The 21227-nt window shown below is 35.5% G+C and overlaps 1 protein-coding gene across 1 annotated transcript; it reads right to left on the bottom strand.

The window, feature by feature from the left end:
* Window positions 1-725: 725 nt before the first annotated feature.
* Window positions 726-19146, bottom strand: DTHD1 (death domain containing 1). The gene is given in 15 exon segments (XM_048303977.1): window positions 726-1025; window positions 1645-1701; window positions 5007-5251; window positions 6463-6500; window positions 6502-6750; window positions 7333-7497; window positions 8348-8420; window positions 8423-8485; window positions 8488-8590; window positions 9381-9559; window positions 10246-10577; window positions 11060-11469; window positions 11471-11898; window positions 18085-18119; window positions 19130-19146. Coding segments are annotated over 15 exon segments (2694 nt in total).
* Between the last annotated feature and the right edge of the window lie 2081 nt (window positions 19147-21227).

Below are 21227 nucleotides of genomic sequence, written 5' to 3'. Positions count from 1 at the left end.
ATACTTCTGGTTTACTATCTGTACCTTCAATACAAGAATTCAGTATAACAAACAAAATGTCAAAGCCATATATTTAAAAATTTTTATGAAGAAATTGTTCTTTTTCCAAATGTGATGGTAACCTAAAAGACTCCATTACAAAGACAGTTTAAACTGAGGCAACAAGTTTCATAAATTCAGCAAATAGATTACATATTCTCGTGGTAACACTGAAATCTTCTATGACATTCACAAGGATGAAAACTATTCGCAGGGAATATAAAAGCAGAATTGATTACTAACAAATCTGAAAGTAAGAAGAAGTTACCTCTGTCTGTACATTGGGCTTTAATCTGAAGAATTTGGTAGATATTAATACTGGACATAGAGTAATCCATGTATTATAGAACAATTAATATGATTTTGATATAATGAATAATTTATAATGTTTAAGAGCTGTAGAAACATTGTGTTGACTGAGTATGGCATGCGAAAACAGCTAAAGTCCTCAGAAATCTATGCAGATCAGTCTATAATTATTCATACTATGTTTTCAACATAAGAAATGTTCACTTTTATCAAACAAAGACATTGCTATTATACTTTGCTTTAGTAGAGGTTGCAAAGTAACAAATAAATAGCCTTATCCTAACTGATATCCCTGTCACTTGTTCACCCAGAAGTGTCATAGAAATATTCATACCCTTCAACAAGCGAAATTGGGCTGTGAGTGGCCAGAGATTCTATCAAGTGAACACCTTATTTTGCCACTTTAAATGAAGTTCTTCTGAAAGATCACTTCTGCCACTCTTCTGCAAATAGTGAGACAGGATATAGACAGATAATAGCTGTTTATCAGCTGACCTTGGAAGGGTCTTTTTCCACCAGCAAAGCAGCTCATAGATCTGGTGTGTTAAATTATCAGGGCACTTCAGCCTAACAAGCTGAAGTATGCTCCGTCGAACAGGTAAACATAAAGCAAACAATGATGTATTATCTTCTGCAAGCTCTTCTGCAAGCCAAAGCAGCAAATTGTCCCGTAGGGCCTCTGAAGGGCAAAAATTAGTGAAATAAGAATAAATCTTCCTTTTTTTGAAAAGCTCTTTAAAGCTGGAGGCTCAGTGGGTAAACTCTCCAACTAAATAGGGTTTGTTTTTTACTTTGGTGGAAACATCATCCCATCTCATTTCCAATGCCATTTTTGGTAACTGCACTGCGATATGAAGTGAATTTAGTCAAGAGCAGATTCAGCAAAGACCTATAATTTTTGGAACTGAATGGGGAAAGTTAGCAATAAAATAAATGGGTTTCAGTATTTACAGTAACTGATTCAAGAGTTATACTGGAGCTTTCCAGTACAAACTGAATTTCCTTACACAGAAAATTATATGCTGTTCAAGCATCCCATCATAACAGTATCTTACAAGAGCTTTTGCATTTCCTGCTAAACAGATCTTTGTTTCTTTGACTATCTCTTAACACATTAACTATTTCCTCCTGGAATATGGCTTTTGAAAGTGTCATTACAGCTGAAACAAATCTTGGCATTTAAAAAAAATAGCAAGTACAGCTCTTATTTATGTTTTGTTAAAAAAAAAATTATATATAGATACATAAACTTATTTATGTTTTATATTTATGTTATTTTATTGGTTGTTTTCTTACCTGATGATCAGAAAAAATTCTTTTTGTGATTCGTGGATGGTTGATCAATTTTTCATGCTATTTAAGAAAATGTGTTGAGGAAAGAGAAATTACTAAATGAGTAAAAGGTGAGGCATATGATTTGGGAGTGGATTGCAGTAAATTCATTGGGGATTTAAATCTTAGCATTTAACATTTGTTCTACATACATGGAAGATTTTTGCCATTATTGAAAACCAATTAACATCATCAGCAGGTATAAAACAGTGTATAGCTATTAAAATAAAGAAATTAATAATATTTGCATCCATCAAATATGCTTATTATCTCTTCTAAAAAGTTCATCCTTCATGCAATTTTACATGTTTGATTAATAGCATTTTGCCATAACTGATGTATGGAAACTGGGGGTATAGAAAATCTGTATAGAACCTTTGTAGATGCTAAAGATTCTAATTTTGAATACTGCATTAACTTTGCCTTTCTTTCAAAGAAAAGAACAATTTTTAGGTATGCAGTAGCTGTTGTTACGTCAGGTAAACATACTATATTTGTAGCTATAGTTATTAATTTTACATAGCTCAACTTTCAATAAAACATCATGAAAAATCACCAAAATTCAAATGACAAGTTCCATTAGAAAGTACAAAGTTCTTCCTCTTTCTTCCTCTAAACATCGGAGAGAGAGAAAAAATACTTTGTCCTGTTTTTCCTATAGCTGAGAAAGGTGAAAGTCTTCTGGCTTTAGTGTTGTTTCCTACTACATACAGATCAAGAAACTACTTACATAAGCATTGAGCACAAAAAGAGATTCGTTTGTATGAAGTGAAATTCAGATTTATTTTTGTATAAAAATGAAGTTACCCTTTTTTAGTACCCATGTTATTTTTGTCACACACATTCAGTTGTATTACCTGGCTGTTTATGCACAGGTCTCCTGAGGAGATTTGCCTGAAGTTTATTCTCTGATCTTCTGCTTTTCGTTTGTGAATTACGAGCATGAAACTCTGACTGGAAAAAATTATTCTCCTTTTCTTTCTGATATGCTGAGCATTATGAAGCTGACCTTAATCACTTCTATAATACAGATTTTAAATATTGCTCAATATTTGGAGTGTCTCAGATGTACTGAGCTGCACAGTCATAAGGTCAATACATTCATAAACATTACCTATTGTGAATGAAACAACTTTTCATCAGGTCTGTATGCAGTCATCCTGGGAGGTGATTTCAGTGTGCACAGGATGCACACACTACGCACTACATGGCAGTGCAAAACCATCCTGTCCTCTACTGCTCTTGAGATCTTGGGGATTGGACTAGGTGACCCTTCCTACCCAAATTATTTTATGATTCTATGATTGGAATCTGCTTCGTTTTGCATGCTTCAACAGAAGTTCTGTCATTGGATGTACCCCAGTGTGAAGATAGAACGACATGGATAAAAACGTCTCAGAATAAAGGGAATATAAAGCTCTTCCAGAAGGGGGCATTGCTTTTCTTCTAAGCTTTCTTTGGCTTTGTTTAATTATGCATTTATATTTAAATTTATTTTAATTCATTAATGAGAATTTAGCACGTCAAAGGTCTGTATTAGATCTTCAAAGTTATTATAGATGAACTCAATTACCCATGCATTGACTTTAATCTGAACCATTTATGCTACTTAATGTTAAAATAGTAGTAAAAATTATAAGAATTGAAAATTAGTATTGTCTAGAAATAGTGTAATAATATACAATGCATTAGATCTAAAACATTAAATTGCCTTTAAAGATTAAGTGTCTGTGGTGAAGTGCTAAATTCACCCACGGTTCAGCTGCACTGGCATGTGGTTCTGCTATTCTGATTGTCAGCTTAAGTAAAATACTCTCAGCAGTCAAAGCAGTTTTCTAGTCTGGAAGGCCCTGCAATTAGCCAAGTAGCTGCCTTTCTGAAGCAGGGGATAACATGCTATTCTGCTGTTAGACAATCATTAGACATAAAACTTCAGCAGAATAGTAATTTCATAATGTCTGTATGTATTACGGCAATCTATTTTTGCAAAGCATTCCCAGACAGTAACACTGATGTGCTCTGTCAAATGGACCTTTCAGACATGACCAGACTCTAGTCATCAGGACACATAGAAACAGGAGAAATTAATCAAACAGGACACATAGAAAAGGAGAAATTAATCTTTTAACTCCTTAGCCCAGTGTCACATAAATACAAAACCTTTGAAATCAATAGATATGCACACACAGACCTAACATCAGAACCTCATGCACTATATCTGATTTGTGTCAAAAATAATAGATTAGAGCAACAAGTGTTTTCTGTTGCTGAAGAAATGAAAGCACCATAAACAGGAATATTAGTGAAAATCAGATTACTTCTGTAAAAAACATACGTTTAAAGCAAAAACTCATGTGAATGTTTGCATACAAAGTAAAAAACCATTATTTTGACCACTGTCAGCAATATATTTGTAAGTGGCTAATGCAGTCACATACGTATAAAAAATGGCTTATGATCGTACAGTTACTGCCTTCTCTACAAAAGAAATTTAGGTGGACATTTTACAGAAATGAGTGAAAATATAGGAGTCAGAATGGTTGCCTTAAAAAGATTCCATCTGTCTTTGTCACAACCAAAATCAGGGATTCCAGATGCTTTTAACTATCATCTGGATAAAAATCATTTTGTTGAGAAAAGTGTGAAGTCAATTAAATTCAAAAAGAGAGATATCCTACTGTTTGTCACCAGAAATTTAGACCAAGTGTTTCTGTACATATTTTGATATTAAAATGTATGCAACTTGTATGCAACTAGTTTAGTGCAGTATAGGGTGCTGGTATGTAGGCTCTTTGAAAAGTTTACAATGAGATTTCATTGCAGGAATATTAAAGACTGATTTATGTAGCATTAGTTTTCACCAGAGGTGAAAATAATTGCTCACATGGCTGTACTGCAGAGGGTAATCAGGAATAATAGAATAATCAGGTGATAGGTGGAAGACAGGTTACAGAAACCCTTTAATGATCCAGTAATTTTCAATTCTGTGCTTCCAAGACACTGAAACAAGAATGATGTAACTGAAACTTCAGTAATAATTTCACAGTGCCATATCAGCTGGGGAGAGTAGATGGGTGAAAATTTTCTGCTAGAAATTTTTCTATGCTTATACTTAGATACGGTTCCCTCCCTACAGCTAAGAGAAATTCTGAGAATATTTGTACAATTGATGATGGATCAGAACTCCATCAGTGACTCCTGTGTGTATCTGTAAATCAAAAATCATACCAAGATCCTTTTAATGGTAAGGGAAAAAGGGAAATGTCTCTAATATCAAGTGATATTAGAGAAATATATTATTAGAGAAATAGAGGTGAGAAACCCACCTTTGGTAATGTTAATGCTAATTTGCACAGTGGAGACTGGTGTTGATATTCACCATTTGGTAAGTTTTGTTCCCATTTCTTTGTTATCATCTCTCTGGTAATTTTATAAAACAGTGCTGTTCCTTTGTAATGAGGTGAACTGTAGTTACCAAATTCATCCAATTCTTTAATTTGGAGCTCCAGCCTGGGTTTTATTTGTGAATGAAAAATCAGTCTGTAGACTTTCCCAAAGTCTTCTCCATTTTCTGCAGTTCATACAATAAAATTAAAAAAACTTTTTTTTTTTTTCACCCTGTATTCAGATGCATGGCATCTAAAATAATTCAAGTAAAGGTAATCACATAAAGGTAATCACATAATCACATTCCTTGGTTGCTCTTTATCATTATTATTACTTTACTGAACATTTGAGTTCAGCCTGCTTCAGTAGTAGACATATTTTCATAGCCAGCTGTCTTAGCCCTTTAATAGTTGGTTAAAGAGTAAGTGGTGAAGGCAGTGCTACAAGTTGAAAAGCAAGGAACACAAAAGGAGGTATGTACATAACACAGGGAAGAATAAAAATAAAAGGGTGTTGGGAATGGAATTAGAAGTATATGCTTTCTGGTTATTTAGGATGGATGTCTGTCTGTAACAACAAAATGAATGGCAGCAGAGGGGTAGATGCATTTCTAGGATTTCTAAATCCATTTATTTGACACGTGTATAGACTATCCTTTGCATATATGAGCAGGCATTTCTTGGGGGCTGGAGACTTCTCTTCTTGAAGAATGTTCCTTTCTTTAGGGTTAATGCAGTTTTCAATGGGAGAGTTTGTGTACAAAATGTTCAGAGGGCCAAATACATATTTATATGTTCAATCTAAGACAGGAGAGCCTATATGCAATTTTGGTGAAAACCTTTCTGAGGGTTCTTATCTCTTTTCCCTTTAAGCAAGCCTCTGAATGGTGGCAGCCACTGCATGGAATTTTCTCTGCCGCTAATGCAAATGGCAAAACACTCTCTCTCATCACCTCGATTCACAGTGTAGCTCATAACAGGCAACATTTTGCCTTGGATTTCTTGCTCACTCTGAGTGAATTTACACAGATAAAACAGTGACAGAAACCTGTCCTTTGGAAATAATTCATAAAATACCATGTATTTCTGAGGGACCAGGTTTCACAGAATGGCAGGGGTTTAGGAGATCTCTAAAGATCATCTTGTCCAACTCTCCTGTTCAAAGCAGGGTCACCCAGAGCACATTGCTCAGGAATTCGTTTGGGTACTACATTTTCTTTTCAGTTGAAGCAGTTTCCCATTAAGTTCCATGTTTCTTTTTTTGACAAGCAATAAAACACTGAAATAACCAAATGTACTGTGACTAACCTCAGACTAACAGTGTTCCCATACAGCATTTTTTAGTAGCTGAGATAATTGATAATGTTCATACAGATGCATGAATTAAATGCCTTACCTGAAGCAGAAATATTTCCTCTGAATCTAAAATGAATGCTCTCCTTCTCTTAATGGGAACTGCTGTATAGGTTCTGGGGACCCAAAACAACCCTCCTCCTGGAGATTTTGAATTTCATTGGTCAATTCTTTGGATGCAGACAGCAAAACTACTGTTTAGTATGGGTTTTCTCTTTTCTGATACAGTATCACATTAGTCATCGTGCTATGAAGAGCTTTTTCCAGAGCCTGAGCAAAGAGGAGAAGATATGTGTTTTCCAAAAGGAATGAAAGGTGAATGACCACAAAGCTGTATTAAGAAAAAAAACTAAAAAAAAAAGGAAGAAAATTAAATTAAATAGCTTTATCTTATGTAATTTTATCAACTGCTAATAATTTATTCTTAAAAATAATATGGGGCTCAGTCTCCAAGAAGCTTTTGCTACCTTCTTTTTATCCTTGTTTCCAACAGAAGAAAAAGTGGAAATTTGCTTGCTTTTTTTGTGTAGAGTATGTTGACTGTGTATGTCTGATTTCAAATATATATGGATTTTACATGAAAGCAAGAGAATATTTCCTAATAAGAATTTTTAAAAAAAGTATGATTTTGTAGTTAGAGAACTAAATCACATTTTCCAATTAAGAGTGATATCTGCATTTCCTGTTTAGAGTTTTCTATGTACTACACTGTGCACATTACATAAATGAAAATGTTGGGTTTTTTCTTTTTATGAGCAACAAATATAAATGATCCTATACTTTAAAGTGGAAGAAAAAACAAGTTCATGGTTAAAAAGGTATGATTTCTTAGCACTACAAATTTCCACTGATTTGTAAACGCGTAAGTAAATATTTCCATAAATAAAATTTTGTTAAATTATTCATACATCACCTTTCTGAATGCTCATTTAGTTCAAATGATACAAGCCCATTCTGTGCATTCTGGACAATAACATCCTAAAACACCTTCCACCCCTCTTCTTTGTTTCCATGACCTAATAATTTCAAAATATCACTGAGATTCTCCCCACTTCTTCTCACAGAAGTGCTCACAGCCCTGGAAAGCTAAGTAATTATAAAAAAAAACCCATAAAAAATAGTTCTTCCAAAAGAGTAAGCTTGTATTTGTAGCTGTTTTCCCCTCTGCTTTCCTTGATGACTTTTTCTGGTTTACCCACCTTGCTTAAAATCTGTATCCGGAACTATACTCCAGAGTATGTGAATGATATAATTATTAAGAGATTTTTTTTTTTTTCCAGTTCTCCAGAAACAGCTGAAACTTAGAGATTATCTTGGTTTTCTTTGGGACTCCCAATGTTTTAATGTTTTTTTAAGACATGCCAAAAAGTCTGTGTTTTAGAAGTTTTGTACTGCGTACTTTGGAAAAATCTGGACCTTTATCTAGTGCGTAAAACTGACCTACTAGTTACCATAAAACTGACCTACTATAAACCATTGTGCCATGCGTTTCGATTCTGGTAACCGTTGGAATGTGTAGAAGTAGAGATCAGAAAATTCAAAGGTCAGACTCAAATGAACTTAGTGTGTTATGAACACAGCAGCTTTAAGACATGTCTGTTCTTCATGTTCTGTGTCTAACTTTGTTGAAAATGCCTGAGTATTTCTTGCTGAAAAAACCTCACACTGTCTTCATTCTGACTTCTGCTAGAAATGTAGTGGTCAGCATATTTAAAGAATATACATCAAATACTGTATTAATTTTTCTGGTGAAACTAGTGCATGGAATTTTTAGGGTTTGCTCTAGTGTTTCTTACAGTGCTCCTAAGTATTGCAGTCTATATTAAGGAACAAACACATTTTTAATCCAAGAAATTATTAACCAACAACTGTTAAAATAATTGATTTTGATGTTTTAAAAAATGCTGAATTTGAGGTGAGGTTCATACCAAGGATGGTAAGCTGCAGCAACCCTCTTTACTGTAACACTAATGGCTCTTGCATGTTCTGTCATTTCCTTGCCTTTTTTTTTTCTGGGTTTGGAGGACAGAGTAGAGTAATAGTGACTGAGCTGTTAAAAGGTTGGGTGAAGGATGCTGGACATGAACCAGTGCACTCGTAGATATCACTGAGTGGTACATATCATGCCTTGCTTTCAATGCTGAAACCATTGATCGCTCAATTGGCTGAATCTAAATGCAGAAAGAAATTGTACAATCAACTATCAAAAAACCCCCAACCTTCCATTACATGCCTGATTTTTTTAGAAATTGGTTATCTTTTGGAGTTGGATAGGCTATCACAGGAGAATCAGACTCCTCTCTTTAACCCAAGAACAACCTTATCCAAGTACCAGCACTTTATACAAAGCACAGAAAAATGCTTGAAAGTTATCAAAACCTGGAACTTTTATTGACTAAAATATTTTGAAACTCATGACCTTCCTCAGATTTTGAAAAATTTATGAGATTTTTGTAATCTGGATTTTTCCAATCTGGATTTTTCCATAATTTTAGTTTCTCCCTACTTCCAAATTAACATTTTTATGGAAAAGGGAGAAATATATTATAACTGAAGCAAAATTTGAGATTATGCTCAGCCTTAGACTAAAACATGATAAAACCTTCTGTTGCACTTGCTGGCACCAAGGATGAAGGTCATGTGAGAAAAATGGTTCCATTAACTCGACAACTGGGCCAAAAAATTAAAGTTTGAGATGACACATCTTTATTGAAAACTACTGTATTTTCTGAACTATATTGAACAAAGGTAGATAGATCTTCTTTTTAGCTAAAGATATCCCTGACATGTGGTTTTAACAAAGCTGACAGGAAATTTGCGTGTACAGGATGTGAAACTGCAACCCCTTTTCATAGACTTCTGATACTGGAAGAGATTGCACTTTAACATCATTGGCATACTCACTTCAGAACTGATCAGATAACAGGCTTATGGAACAAGTATCACATATTTCAAGCTTACCTTTAACTGCATAGGTGCTGGAGAACTGAATGCTTCTGGATGGTAACAGAAAGAGATTCGAGAATCCACACTCAGCTTTTGTAAGAGTCCTACCTTTGGAACAGTAAATGTTTCCTTCTTTAAGCATGACAACACAGAAAAAACACCCAGATGATGAATTTTTACTTCTACAAAGCCCTCTTGGATAAAGAAAATGTGGGGTTAGAGTGTTGGAAGGAAAGGAAGTTGTGTTTCACAGTGGATAAGCATTTTGAGAAGGCAACATTCTTTATGGAGCAAAGTATAAAATGAAAATAAATTGAATATTATTGCCACCTGCATGCCCAAGTACTTGGTGATCTCTAGTCATTATGTGATGTCATTAATATTCCAGTGTATGATTGGGGTGAAATGAAATAAACTTGTAGACTGGGTGATGAATTGAATTGATGAGTTGTAGACTGGATGTTGTTGTCCAATGCAACAACAAAAGAAGAGAACCATCCTGTGTTCCTTTGATATGGAGTTTGTACTTATACACATGGAATTGTGTTACTTTGTTGTGATCTAAAGGTAATTCCCCCTAAGTTTTACTTTTATCGAATAATGCAACGCATTGCACTTATTTACAAAAATCATGAAACATTACTCAACCATTAATATTGTGGGATCAAGCACATACTTAACATTGTAAGTGTAAAAAAGAATGTCATTAAATACTAGTTTTCAAATAGAATTCATTTTTGAGAAAGTAGGAAGAAAAGTTCTGTTTTACCACACATAATGGGCAATATGATTTAATATTGACAACTTTACTTGAAAAACTCCAGAGAGACTTAAGTGGGAACCTGAAATAATGCTTTTACAATGTTTTGATGAGAGTTACCCACCTTATGGTTTCCTTGGTATCTTTGCAAAGAAATAGGAGTTAAGTAGTTTGACTGAAAGTTCACATCAGTCACCTTCACCATAATCTCCCGATAATTTCCTCTGAAGCATGATGTAAATGGGATTGCAATGTTGATAGGGAAAAGCAGTTTTTCATAATCATAGCATTCAATACTGATGACATTGCTGACCAGCTCCTCAGAATCATCCACTGCCAAGGAACTAGTGCCATTGAGTATATTACACTTCAGATTCTCCAGAAAAATTGCAGGGGCTTTAATAGCACAAGCTGTTTCCTGTTTATTTTTACCACTCTCTTTGACTAGAAATCTATAAAAAAACCCAAAAAACTTTGTCTTTTGAGTGGGATAGTGTCTTGTATTTTTAATTAAATACTTCAATGTAATGATGTGCTACAAAGAAGCATAAAAACATAATTCAGAAAAACATGTTTATGAATAAATGAGAAAATAATGAATTTTTTTACCTGTTTCAGAACAGCTTACAAATTACTGTAAAACTGATGAATTGTAGTCCTTTCTTACTAATTTCCAACAATTTGAGGATTATTAAGTTTATTGGCTGTGACTCAGTCCCTCTCTGGCATAAAAAAAATTATGCAAATAGAAACTTAGAGTTTACTTTAGACTAGAGGGAAAGATCTTCACTGCGCATGTTTAAATTGTAAACTGCTGTTATTTGCATGACCAGAAGCTGTTCAGTACATGTATATTGCATTTCTGCACACACATAAGTTAATAAGCAATAATTAGGTACATCTATCCCTAAAAAAAGGAAGAATATGTGCTTACTCTTTGTTTGTCCAGTACCTAGATTTTTTTACTACTTCTGAATCACTCACAGAAGGATTCACAGAGGTAAGATCATAGGTTTGTACTGAAGATGTGAAGGTACTTAGGTAATTACTAAAAATCTCATCATTTGATTCCATTTTACTGCCTTCCATTTTCTCTGTCAGGCTGTGCTCTTCACTTTCTAACCCTTTTAAAGAGTCCCTGACTTCTTCCTTTTTATCCTGTTCAAAACTATCTGTCATGGTTCTGTCATAAATGTCTTCCAATGTCCCAGACAGAATGTCTTCCTCATTCCTTGTAAGAGCATCCTGAAAAGCCAGTTCTGGAGGCTTTTCAGTAACAGAGCTACCTCCATGAAGTTTATCCTTTCCATTGTACTCTTTTTTTCTCTGTAAAAGAGATGATTGGTAGTCGGTGTTCACCATCTTCCTTTTCCATTGGAGATTCTTTACTAGTGTCCTGTTCTTGAGCAGATTTGTTTTCAGCTTATGATGCAACTTTTCCTACAGTTTTAATTTCACTTGTGTGGGTTTGATTAACATTTTCACTTTCCATCTTGTTCACGGAAGGAGTTCTTTGGAATTGCTGACTGGGATTGGGAGATGCTTCCACAGAGTCTGTTGCTTCTCCTTCCTAACAATGCACATCAGTTTCTTTAGAAGCATTTTGACCAGTCTGGTTCTGAGAATCACCATCTTGTCTGCAGCTTGCAGCATAAAATTTATTTTCTGACTCTTGAAGGTGTGAGATTGTATTTATGAAATAATCGTTCACTTTCAGCAGATAATCTATAATTCCATTGTACTCTGAGGCAAAAAATAAATAACCAATTAAATTTTGCTATAAAAGCTAGATGAAAATGTGAAAACTATTATATGAGTACTTATTGAATTCCACATGATCCCATAGTGCCATTCAATACATGAATCACACTGTATTTCCTGGCTTTTCAGCTGGAGTCAATTTCTTAAGGACTGAATATAGACAAGTACATGTCTGTACTTGTCTAAGAACAACTGTGTATTTGTCAAAGATTTACTCTGGCAACTGTAATGAACACCTTTCTAATGATCAGACACTAGCTAAATTCTTAATGACAATCAATCCAAATCATGGCATTGATAAATAACAGTCAAATCAATTTGGGAAGATCTTTAAAACTCAAACTTGTATTTCCTAAAACTGAATCCTGCAAGATTCTAATGTGTGGGTCTCTAGCAAAGCTAATATACATGGACCTAATTTTATACTCAACCTTAACAGCTCTGAGTTTTTGCTATGAAGAATAGATGATAACATAAAATCACCAGCCTGCATATAATACTGAAGCTCAGCAGTTTGCAATACCCAGTTATAGGGATGGTGAATGTTGCCCTTGCATATAACTAAAATCACTTTGTGAAGGAAAAATGCACAAAAAGCACACAATCACTGTGCACCATTCATGTAAGATTTTAACTTACATATTTTATGATCCCTCATTTTTCTTATCTTAAACCTTTTTTTAGAAATTATTCCAGATATTCTCTGCAAGGATTTCAAATGTATTATTTAGAGCTCTTCCCTCATTTTATGCTGTCAACCTCTATAATTGGAGTGGTATCTTCATTATTTAGATATATTGCAAACCTCAGAAAATTTTCGGCTTATTTCTGTTTGCTGCATGAGATCCTGGAGAACTTTGTTTTGCAGGTTAAATCTCATGAAAGTCAACACAAATAAGAAAAGAGAACAACAAAATATGGTGTGGTGTCTACTTACAGTGTGCAGAGACACACAAGGGAAGGAAAACAGAAAGGGCTGATACAAGTCTTACAGGAAGCCTTTGACTTACATTCACTTTTTTAAAAATGTCATATGAGGTAAATCAATACTTCAAGGTTTTCCATTTGGAAAATAATTTTATTAAGAATGTCATCACATATCAATGAGTGACATTATGTGATCTAGATAGAACTCACATCTCTATTTGCACCTGATTAATTTAAATCTACAAAGAGTACAGTTCAGAATAGCTTTTTGCTTATTTAACTAGGTCTAAAAGTTATTCCTTTCTAATACTTCCTCAGTTCCCAAGTGACTTATTATATTTTGACTATATTTGGGAAAAAAAATAAAAAAGAAGAAAATACATTTTTAAAATATTGTTTACACTGGTAGTTCAAAGGAAAATATTATTTTACTCTTTTTCCAGAGACACTTTTACAGTAGTGAAGAAATTCTAAATAGTTTAAAAGGACTGAGAAATAAAACAAAATGATTGGAAATAACAGAGCTTTTTTTGCAGAAGAGGTTGTAGAAGACCACTTCCCAGTTTCACTGTTAGGCAAAGTTCAAGCTTAGACAGAACTGCCAACATTTACATATCCTCCCTGAATTTTGCATTTTCTAAACCAAATAAAAAAACCCTCAAACAAATTGTACAGCTCTTTAAACCTTCCTAAAATCAAATTTGAAGATAACAGGGTAATTCAAAACAATGGCATTTTCCTATGCTGTAAATGTGACTTTTCTAATATGGGCAAGAAAAGATATGGCCTTTTAACAGTATACCATCTGATTGTGTCACAGGGAAAGACACTTTTTGCATTCAGTTACAAGGTTAACCTCAAAATAAATCTTCTTTTGTGTTTTTCCCTCCCCCATCACTTTTCTAACACTTTGCTTTCTGTGCTTTTTCTGATGTTTGATAACACGGCTTTAGAACACAGAGGTAGTTTATATGCAACTGTCTCCAAACATCTTTGCTGACTGTTTTAAGGGAATTTGTCAGGTGAGGAATAGCAGCTTTTTGGAAGGAGAATGATTCTTGGAAACCTGATAAAAAGAGAATTAAAAAAAAATCACATAAACTATGAGGTCAACAGGACAGCTAGCTTGCCTGGAGCCTAGAAGGAGACTTTTTAAACAAAAATGTTTTATTATTACAGATTTCATAAACCTGTAGGCCAAAGACTCAGAAACAGAAGCATAGCTAAACATTTCTGTCTGTAATCTCTTTCCTTCTATCTTTTTGCATTATAGAATCATCATAGAAGGATAGAATGGTTTGGATTGGAATGAGATGATCTTTAAGGTTCTTTCCAACCTTCCTTCCTGTCATGGGCAGAGACACCAGCTAGACCAGGCTGCTCAAAGCCTCATCCAACCTGGCCTTGAACACTTTGAGGAATGGAACATCCACAAGTTCTCTGCCTTTTTCTCCCTCTTCCTGTGTCTTATTACTCTCTGAGTAAAGAATTTCTTCCTAACCTAGTATTTAATCTAAATCTCTCCTCTTTTAGTTTAAAACTGTTCCCTCCCGGACTACCACTATAGGTGATAGTGTCTGTGTAAAAAAAATCACTCTCCCTCTTTTTAAAAGACCTTTTTAGGAATTAGAAGGCTGCAGCAAGGTATCCCCAGAGCCTTGTCTTCTTCAGCATGAACAACCCCAACTCTCTCAACCTCTCTTGAAAGGAGAGATGCTCTGATCCCTCTGATCTTCTTCATGGCCTTCCTCCAGACCTGTTCCAACAGGTCCATGTCCTTGTGCTGGGGACTCCAGACCTTTATGTAACACTCCAGGTGAGGTCTCACAAGGGGGGAGTAGACAGGGAGAATCACCTCCCTTGGCTGTTGGATACTCTTCTTTTGAGGTTTAATGCTGATAGACCTTAGACAGAAATGTTAGTTTTTTCTTCTTTGATAAATGTTAAGATGTTGATGTCCACCTGCTGCAGGACTGAACTTAGCACAGAGCAAAGCTCCTGTGAAGATATTTAAGAAAGTACAAGAACACCAAAGAAAAGTGAGGACTGAGGAAAAACGTGTGAGAACCAGCCCTTCAAACAACAAAGTCAGAGAAGATGGAAGAGGAGGTACTGCAGACATGGGACAGAGATTCCTTTGCAGTCCATGGGAGACCAGACTGGAGCAGATATCCTGCAGCCTGGGGAGGACCCCATGCCAAGGAAAGTAGATATTCCCTGAAGGAACTGCAGTCTGTTTAGTATCCAATTTTTCCTGACAGGAACTGCAGACCATGGGAAGGACCCACAGCAGCGCATGGAAAGAGTAAGCAGGAAGGAGTGTAGAGGGAACTATTATGGACTGACTGCCCATTTGCCATTGCCCTGCCCTCCTCAAGAAGGGGGGAGGTAAAGGAATTAGGAATGAAGGAGTGAAGTTGAGCGTGGGAAAAAGAAAGGGTGGAGGAAAGATCTTGCTTCAATTTTTTACCTTTGCTTCTCACTATCCAAATCTATTTAAATTGACAATAAATCAAATTAATTTTTTTCCCTAAGTGGAGTCTATTTTGCCGATGATGGTAATTTTAAGTGATTTTCTCTATATCAACCCAGGATTTTTTCTATCTTTCCTTTTCCTGTTGAAGAGGGAGTAAGTTACTGGTAGGCATCTGGTGTCCAGTCAAGACAACCCCACTAAAGTATAGTGTACATAAAACTTTGAACAATTCTGTTTAGTTAGTTTTACTTTTATACATTTTTTGGTCACATGATGAGAATTATGAGTCTCATATTGAATCTCATGGAATGGACTCAAAACCAGTGTGATACAACTGTGGGAACATGAATTAATTTGGTCTAACGAATTACCAACTGAAATACTAACAAATGAAAATTAGGGCCCCCCAGCATCATCAGACAGAAGAATTCAGTCTAATATACCCAGTCTGTCTGCTTACAGCTAAGTCCTTCCATACTTGTCTGGACTTCCAGTCAATTCCTTGTGTTTATCATGGACAGCACTCAGCAAGTGGCAGGTTTCTTGAATAATTTCTGTAACATTCTCCAGCTGCTGGCTGAGAGATCTGCTCAGCTCTTTTGCTAAAGAGTTCAGTCTAAGCACATACTCCTCCATACCTTCTTTATCCAGGTCACTTTTCAAAAGCACGTCTCTTGCTAGCAAGTTCAGGTAACAGATTTTTCCTATCGCTTGTCCTGATTTCCCTGCAGGTGTAATCTTACTTTTAGCCATATCCATTTAATGTTCAGAATATGCTACTACATTTTTTTTTTTCTGCTCAAAAACTTCCACAAGTTGTTGTCCTTGGTTCAGGCTACTGCACTGTTTAGAATTTCTAGACTAAACAGAAATTTTAAGAGTACTGTATTTCACAAACCAAGCTGTAGCTGAGAAACTCTGAATTGATGTTGGCTATTAAAAAGTTACTAGGTGACAGGAAGAAGTGGCTGTTCTGTAACTATAGGCAAGGATTGTCAGGAGACGCCAATGTACATCATGCACCTTTAAGGGAGGTTATGTAACTCAGTTATGTAGCAGTGACTTAAAATTTCAGGATATCTGAGTAATTTCTTACTTCAGTGGCTACAAATGATCAGTACCTATGAAATCAAGCTTAATTGGTTATTTATAATTATATACTCACCAACAATGAGGAAGTGTTTTCACTGCAATATGACATTAAATGCTATAGGTCATTTGACATTGTTTTCTGAACAACTGCATTTTATTTGTTGTTCATAGACATCAAATAGGTGGGATAGGCCCAATCTACCATGAAGTATGGATGATGTATTTGAATGATATGGATGTTTCAGCAATACAGGATTCTACAAATCTAATTTTGTGGTTAGAGAATACAGTTATTAGCCACAGATGTTGAAAGAAACTTGCAGTTATTTCTAGGGGTGTTTATATAACGGGGGAAGAAATGTAAAAAAAAGACTATCAGTTAAAAGTTCAAATAACTAATGACTGAACTTTTGTTTGACACTTTAGAAGTTGAAAAGCAAGCTTAGGAGAAAAACATGGGGTTACTAAGCTTAAATGTGCTAACAAGAACTTCCTGTAGAGTTCATGGGGAAAAAGCACTAAACTATGAGTGCCTCATATACCACACTCCCATGAATACCCCCATGAAAGCAGGCAGCGTCCTTTTGGAGGAGCTCACAACCATGTGCTCCTGGAGGCAACCTGGGAAGTAGCAGAGCTAGTGCCTGACAGGGCTCCTGTGTGGTCACCATCTTCAGTAAGTGAAATTTGAGCACGGGTACATCAAGGACAGCATTTGCAATGATTTCACCCAGCAAGTTCAGGACCAGATGTCTCACCAGGACAGCAATAAGAACAAGTAGAAGAACATCACTGACATTCTTACTGATGCTAATTTATGTTGTGTTGTGTGATGGGCAAGGGGAGGATTTGCCTGAAAGCCTCATTGGCAGAGTTCAGTACTGGGCTACATCTGAGGTATCACACCAAAATATTTTATAATTTAAGAAATGTACTGCAGGAATTGTTGGTATTGTGGCTTTCCTACTAAACATTCCTTTTTATGGCCCACTGTAAATATAATTAATGCAGCTTTAAATGGCAACTAAAATGGGATTGAGATAGAAAACCACACTGAAAATTGCATCTAAGCATAGCAAGAACTTATAAGGCAATGTCAGCAGAGTGCTTTGAAGATGTAAAGCACTGTGTAAATGTTAAAATAACAATGAAAGATGGAAAGAGTCTTTAATAAAATCTGTGAGCAGGAACTAGCTGTAATTATTACATTCAAATGGAAAGTTACTTTTGACTCATTATAGTTTGCTTGATCACACTGAAAATACAGCACAGCTAACAAAAAAAGGTATGTGAATCATTAACCTACTTACCATTTGTGATGGTTCAGTTTCTTCACTTTTCCTAGATTATTCCTAGTAAAAAGGGAAGCCCAAAGAGTATGTATACTTTCATGCACAGAGAGTGAAAAAAAATGTCATCTTTCCACCCAAAAGTTTTGGAATGTGTAAGTGAAAAAAAAAGGGAGATGAAGGAATACATTAATGTGTAAATACCGTGTAGCATTGCACTGACTGACCTCTTCTTTAGAGGTAAATCCATATTGTTCCCCTAACCATAATACAGGTGAATTCATCAGCTCCAGATCTTTTCCAATATATGTATCTCTTCAGATTACTTCTCAATTAATTACCAATGTGCAGATGTGAGGTATGAGAAAAGACATTAGATTGAATAAAGGTAAAAGAAGATCTAATTTTTAAAAAGTAAACTTGCATGAAATAGGTAATAATAAATGAATCTGTTATAAGATTATGTTACTCACTGAATGTTGTAGAGCTTACAGAAAGCTACTATAAGACCCTGTTATAATCACAGTTTTATAAGATATGAAAAGAACTGATCTATATTCATGTTCTTTGCCATAAGCAAATTGTTGTGGTTTGGGTTTTTTGGTCAAAAAATTATATATCTCACCCTCTTCAGTTAATACATGTCTGTGTAAATTATCTGTGCATATTCAAAAGAAGACATTGACTAGTTTAGAAAATACATTTGTCTAAAACATATTCAATAGCAGAAGAGAAATTACTCTGATTATTTAGTGGGTAGTTAAACAATGTCAAGCCTTAGAGATAAAAAAGTAATTATATTGGTCTTCTCTGTAAACATGGGCGAAACAAGCAAACAAAACTTTTGTAAAAATGTGAAGAATTTCATGGTATACATGGTATAAGGGCATGCAATTACAGAGTGGTCTGTATAAGACTTTATTATAGATGCAATTACATTGTCACTGAAACAGTTACCCCACAATCACTGCTACTGGGAGACACTTCATTTTTAAACACAGGATTCTATACCAGATCTCATGACAGCAAATGAGGCAGGAATGGCCACTTAAATTACAGTTGACTCTTGCAGGTTTTTTAATCTTCAGCAGTCATAAAGAGCATGTATACTTAGGCTGTCTGACCATTGTTTTAGCAAAAAAAAAAAAAAAAAAAAGTCCCACACCCTATGACACCCTATGTTAATTTCAGTCCCAGTGCTGGACTATGAAAACCTGTTTATTATATTTTGCTATCAATTTGCTGTTTCTCCTTAGTTGAAGAATGGTGATAAATTATGTAAATGGAATTTCTTAATCTTTGATGCTGATCCCTGAATAGCCTTGTAATTTAATGCTTGTGTTTATGTACCATATTGACAGGTATTAGACAATGTAACTGCAAAGATTTTGGGGAAAATTGTGTGGTTTTTACTTGACACGAACTCTTGCCCAAAGAGATCCAGTTGGTGCAGTCGTACCTTTCAGGGCTCTGCATGCTCCCATGGGGTTTCATGGTCCAGATCAGCCCCACCTGGTGAGTGCAGGTGATTAGCTATGCCATGCTTTGAAGCTTTCTGAACACTACAGATTGTAAAAGAACATGTTGCTGCAATTAGTAAAATATAATTGGAAGACAGGAAGGGTAAAGAAAGTAGGCAACACAAATTATTCAGACGTATTGCAGTGTATATCCCCTGAAAATATATGACTGCCTATATTAATATATAGTATAGAGCACACTGAAGAAAATATTTTAATATCACATGTGAAAGAGAAAGTCCTTTCAATGCACTATGATAAAAGATTTAGTACAAAGGTTATTTAGTTAGAATAAAATTTATACAGTAAATGCTGGAGTCACTTTAAGCTTGTATTTTTGTGAAGTTAATTCAGCCTGGATTAGTCACTGAGATGGTTTACTGTGCAGCACACCACTAACAATGAGGATGTTGAGACTTTAGGAATAAGTAGACTTGGTAAATACAGTATTACTCAAGTCTCCAGTAAGTTTAACAGTGAAACTATAGTTTGCTCTTTCAGCCTTTACTATATCTGAGCAGAGGTAAGAAAGACACAGGTACACAAAGAGACACATAAAAACAGTCCAGGGATATCTGATCAGAAGTAACTCTAGGATTTGGCCACTGTGGATCCTCAGCCTCACTGGTAATCCCTGCCTGAAATACATCCTTTGACTGAGAAAGAATTGGGCCCATGGAGGTAGGATGAAGACACAAGCTGACATGTTATCCACTGCCCATGGACATGGGCTAATTGCTGTTACAATAACAGACTCGCAAGAAAAGAGACATGGGTGTCCAGCAACCCAACTGTTAAAAGTAGGGTCCTATGCCCAGGTAGGTAATATAATGCAAAAGGAAGACAATGAATATCATTTGAGACAATATGCAAGAAATAAAGGTGCAAAACCAATTGTGATAAATATTGAATTGCTAGTAGATTTTGTTTCTTTTAGGTCTTGCCGTGTTATTTATTTATTTATTTAATGTGAAAAGACCTATGCACTCATAATCAAAGTTTAGTTATCCACCAAAATTTGATTTTCCAAAGAGTGATCCTACTCTTCAGCAAAGCTACATCAGCAGAAAAAGAACAAATTGGAAAAATTGGCTCTGTGCTTGATTTTGTTTTAAAACAATTCCTATTCCTGGGTTACATTCACATTAAAATATATTCCCTAAGTATTTGAAAAGTCCTTTAAAAAAAGGGCTTTTTCATCCATATTAAATAATAGCCTTCGATGTAGGAAGAACAAAATATCCAATTTAGAAAAGCAGGGATCAAATTATACATTTAAATCAAATTACCCTTTAGCAGATATACATGTTCTTTTCAGAATACCTTAAGAGTGTTGCATAGCTGATAACAAAGGAAGTGGACTTTGTTCTGCTAGGAAAAGAGATTAGAGAGTGTGGTGCAGATCCAATAAGTTCTGTCTATATACTCTGCATATAATGCAAAGCTCAGTATGTGACAAAGAATGTATTTTGGTGTGATCTATTCATATTTGAAAATACATGTAATGGTTTTTCTTCCCATCGCTGGTATTATAAGGCCCAAGTAGAAAAGCAATAATAGTATAAGAAAAACTAAGAGATTGATACAGAGGCACTGTGCCACAGAATTTACACCATATGTTCATGTAAAGGCTTCATTTAGCACTCTATTACAGTGACCAGTGCTGGAAAAAAGACATAATCCCTATGAAATATGTAATTATGTGTTGCAGTGGGGATACTGCAACACGCATATATCAAACCAGAAGTCCCGTGGAAAGGAAATATATATGGACAGACAGATTCTTGCTAGCTGTTTCAGAGATGTTTATTTCTCCAGCCGCATGGCCGGGGCTCTGCCGAGGAACTGTTCCAGTCACGGGACCGAGGGTCCTTCTGCCCGCGCAGGGAACACAAACCAACCAATGGGAACGAGGCTGAGCAGGGGCAGGGAAGCCCCGTGTCTGTGCCCTCAGGGCCCCTCTCCCAGGGCTACATGGCAGGGGAGGGACCCCAACAATTATGAAGTAACATGGTTAAAAAAAGGTATCTCTCTCTA

Source organism: Corvus hawaiiensis, chromosome 5 (genome assembly GCF_020740725.1).
Source record: "Corvus hawaiiensis isolate bCorHaw1 chromosome 5, bCorHaw1.pri.cur, whole genome shotgun sequence".
Taxonomy (NCBI): domain Eukaryota; kingdom Metazoa; phylum Chordata; class Aves; order Passeriformes; family Corvidae; genus Corvus; species Corvus hawaiiensis.
The sequence above is the reverse complement of the archived record's forward strand: the minus strand, read 5'-3'. Positions and strand labels throughout refer to the sequence as shown.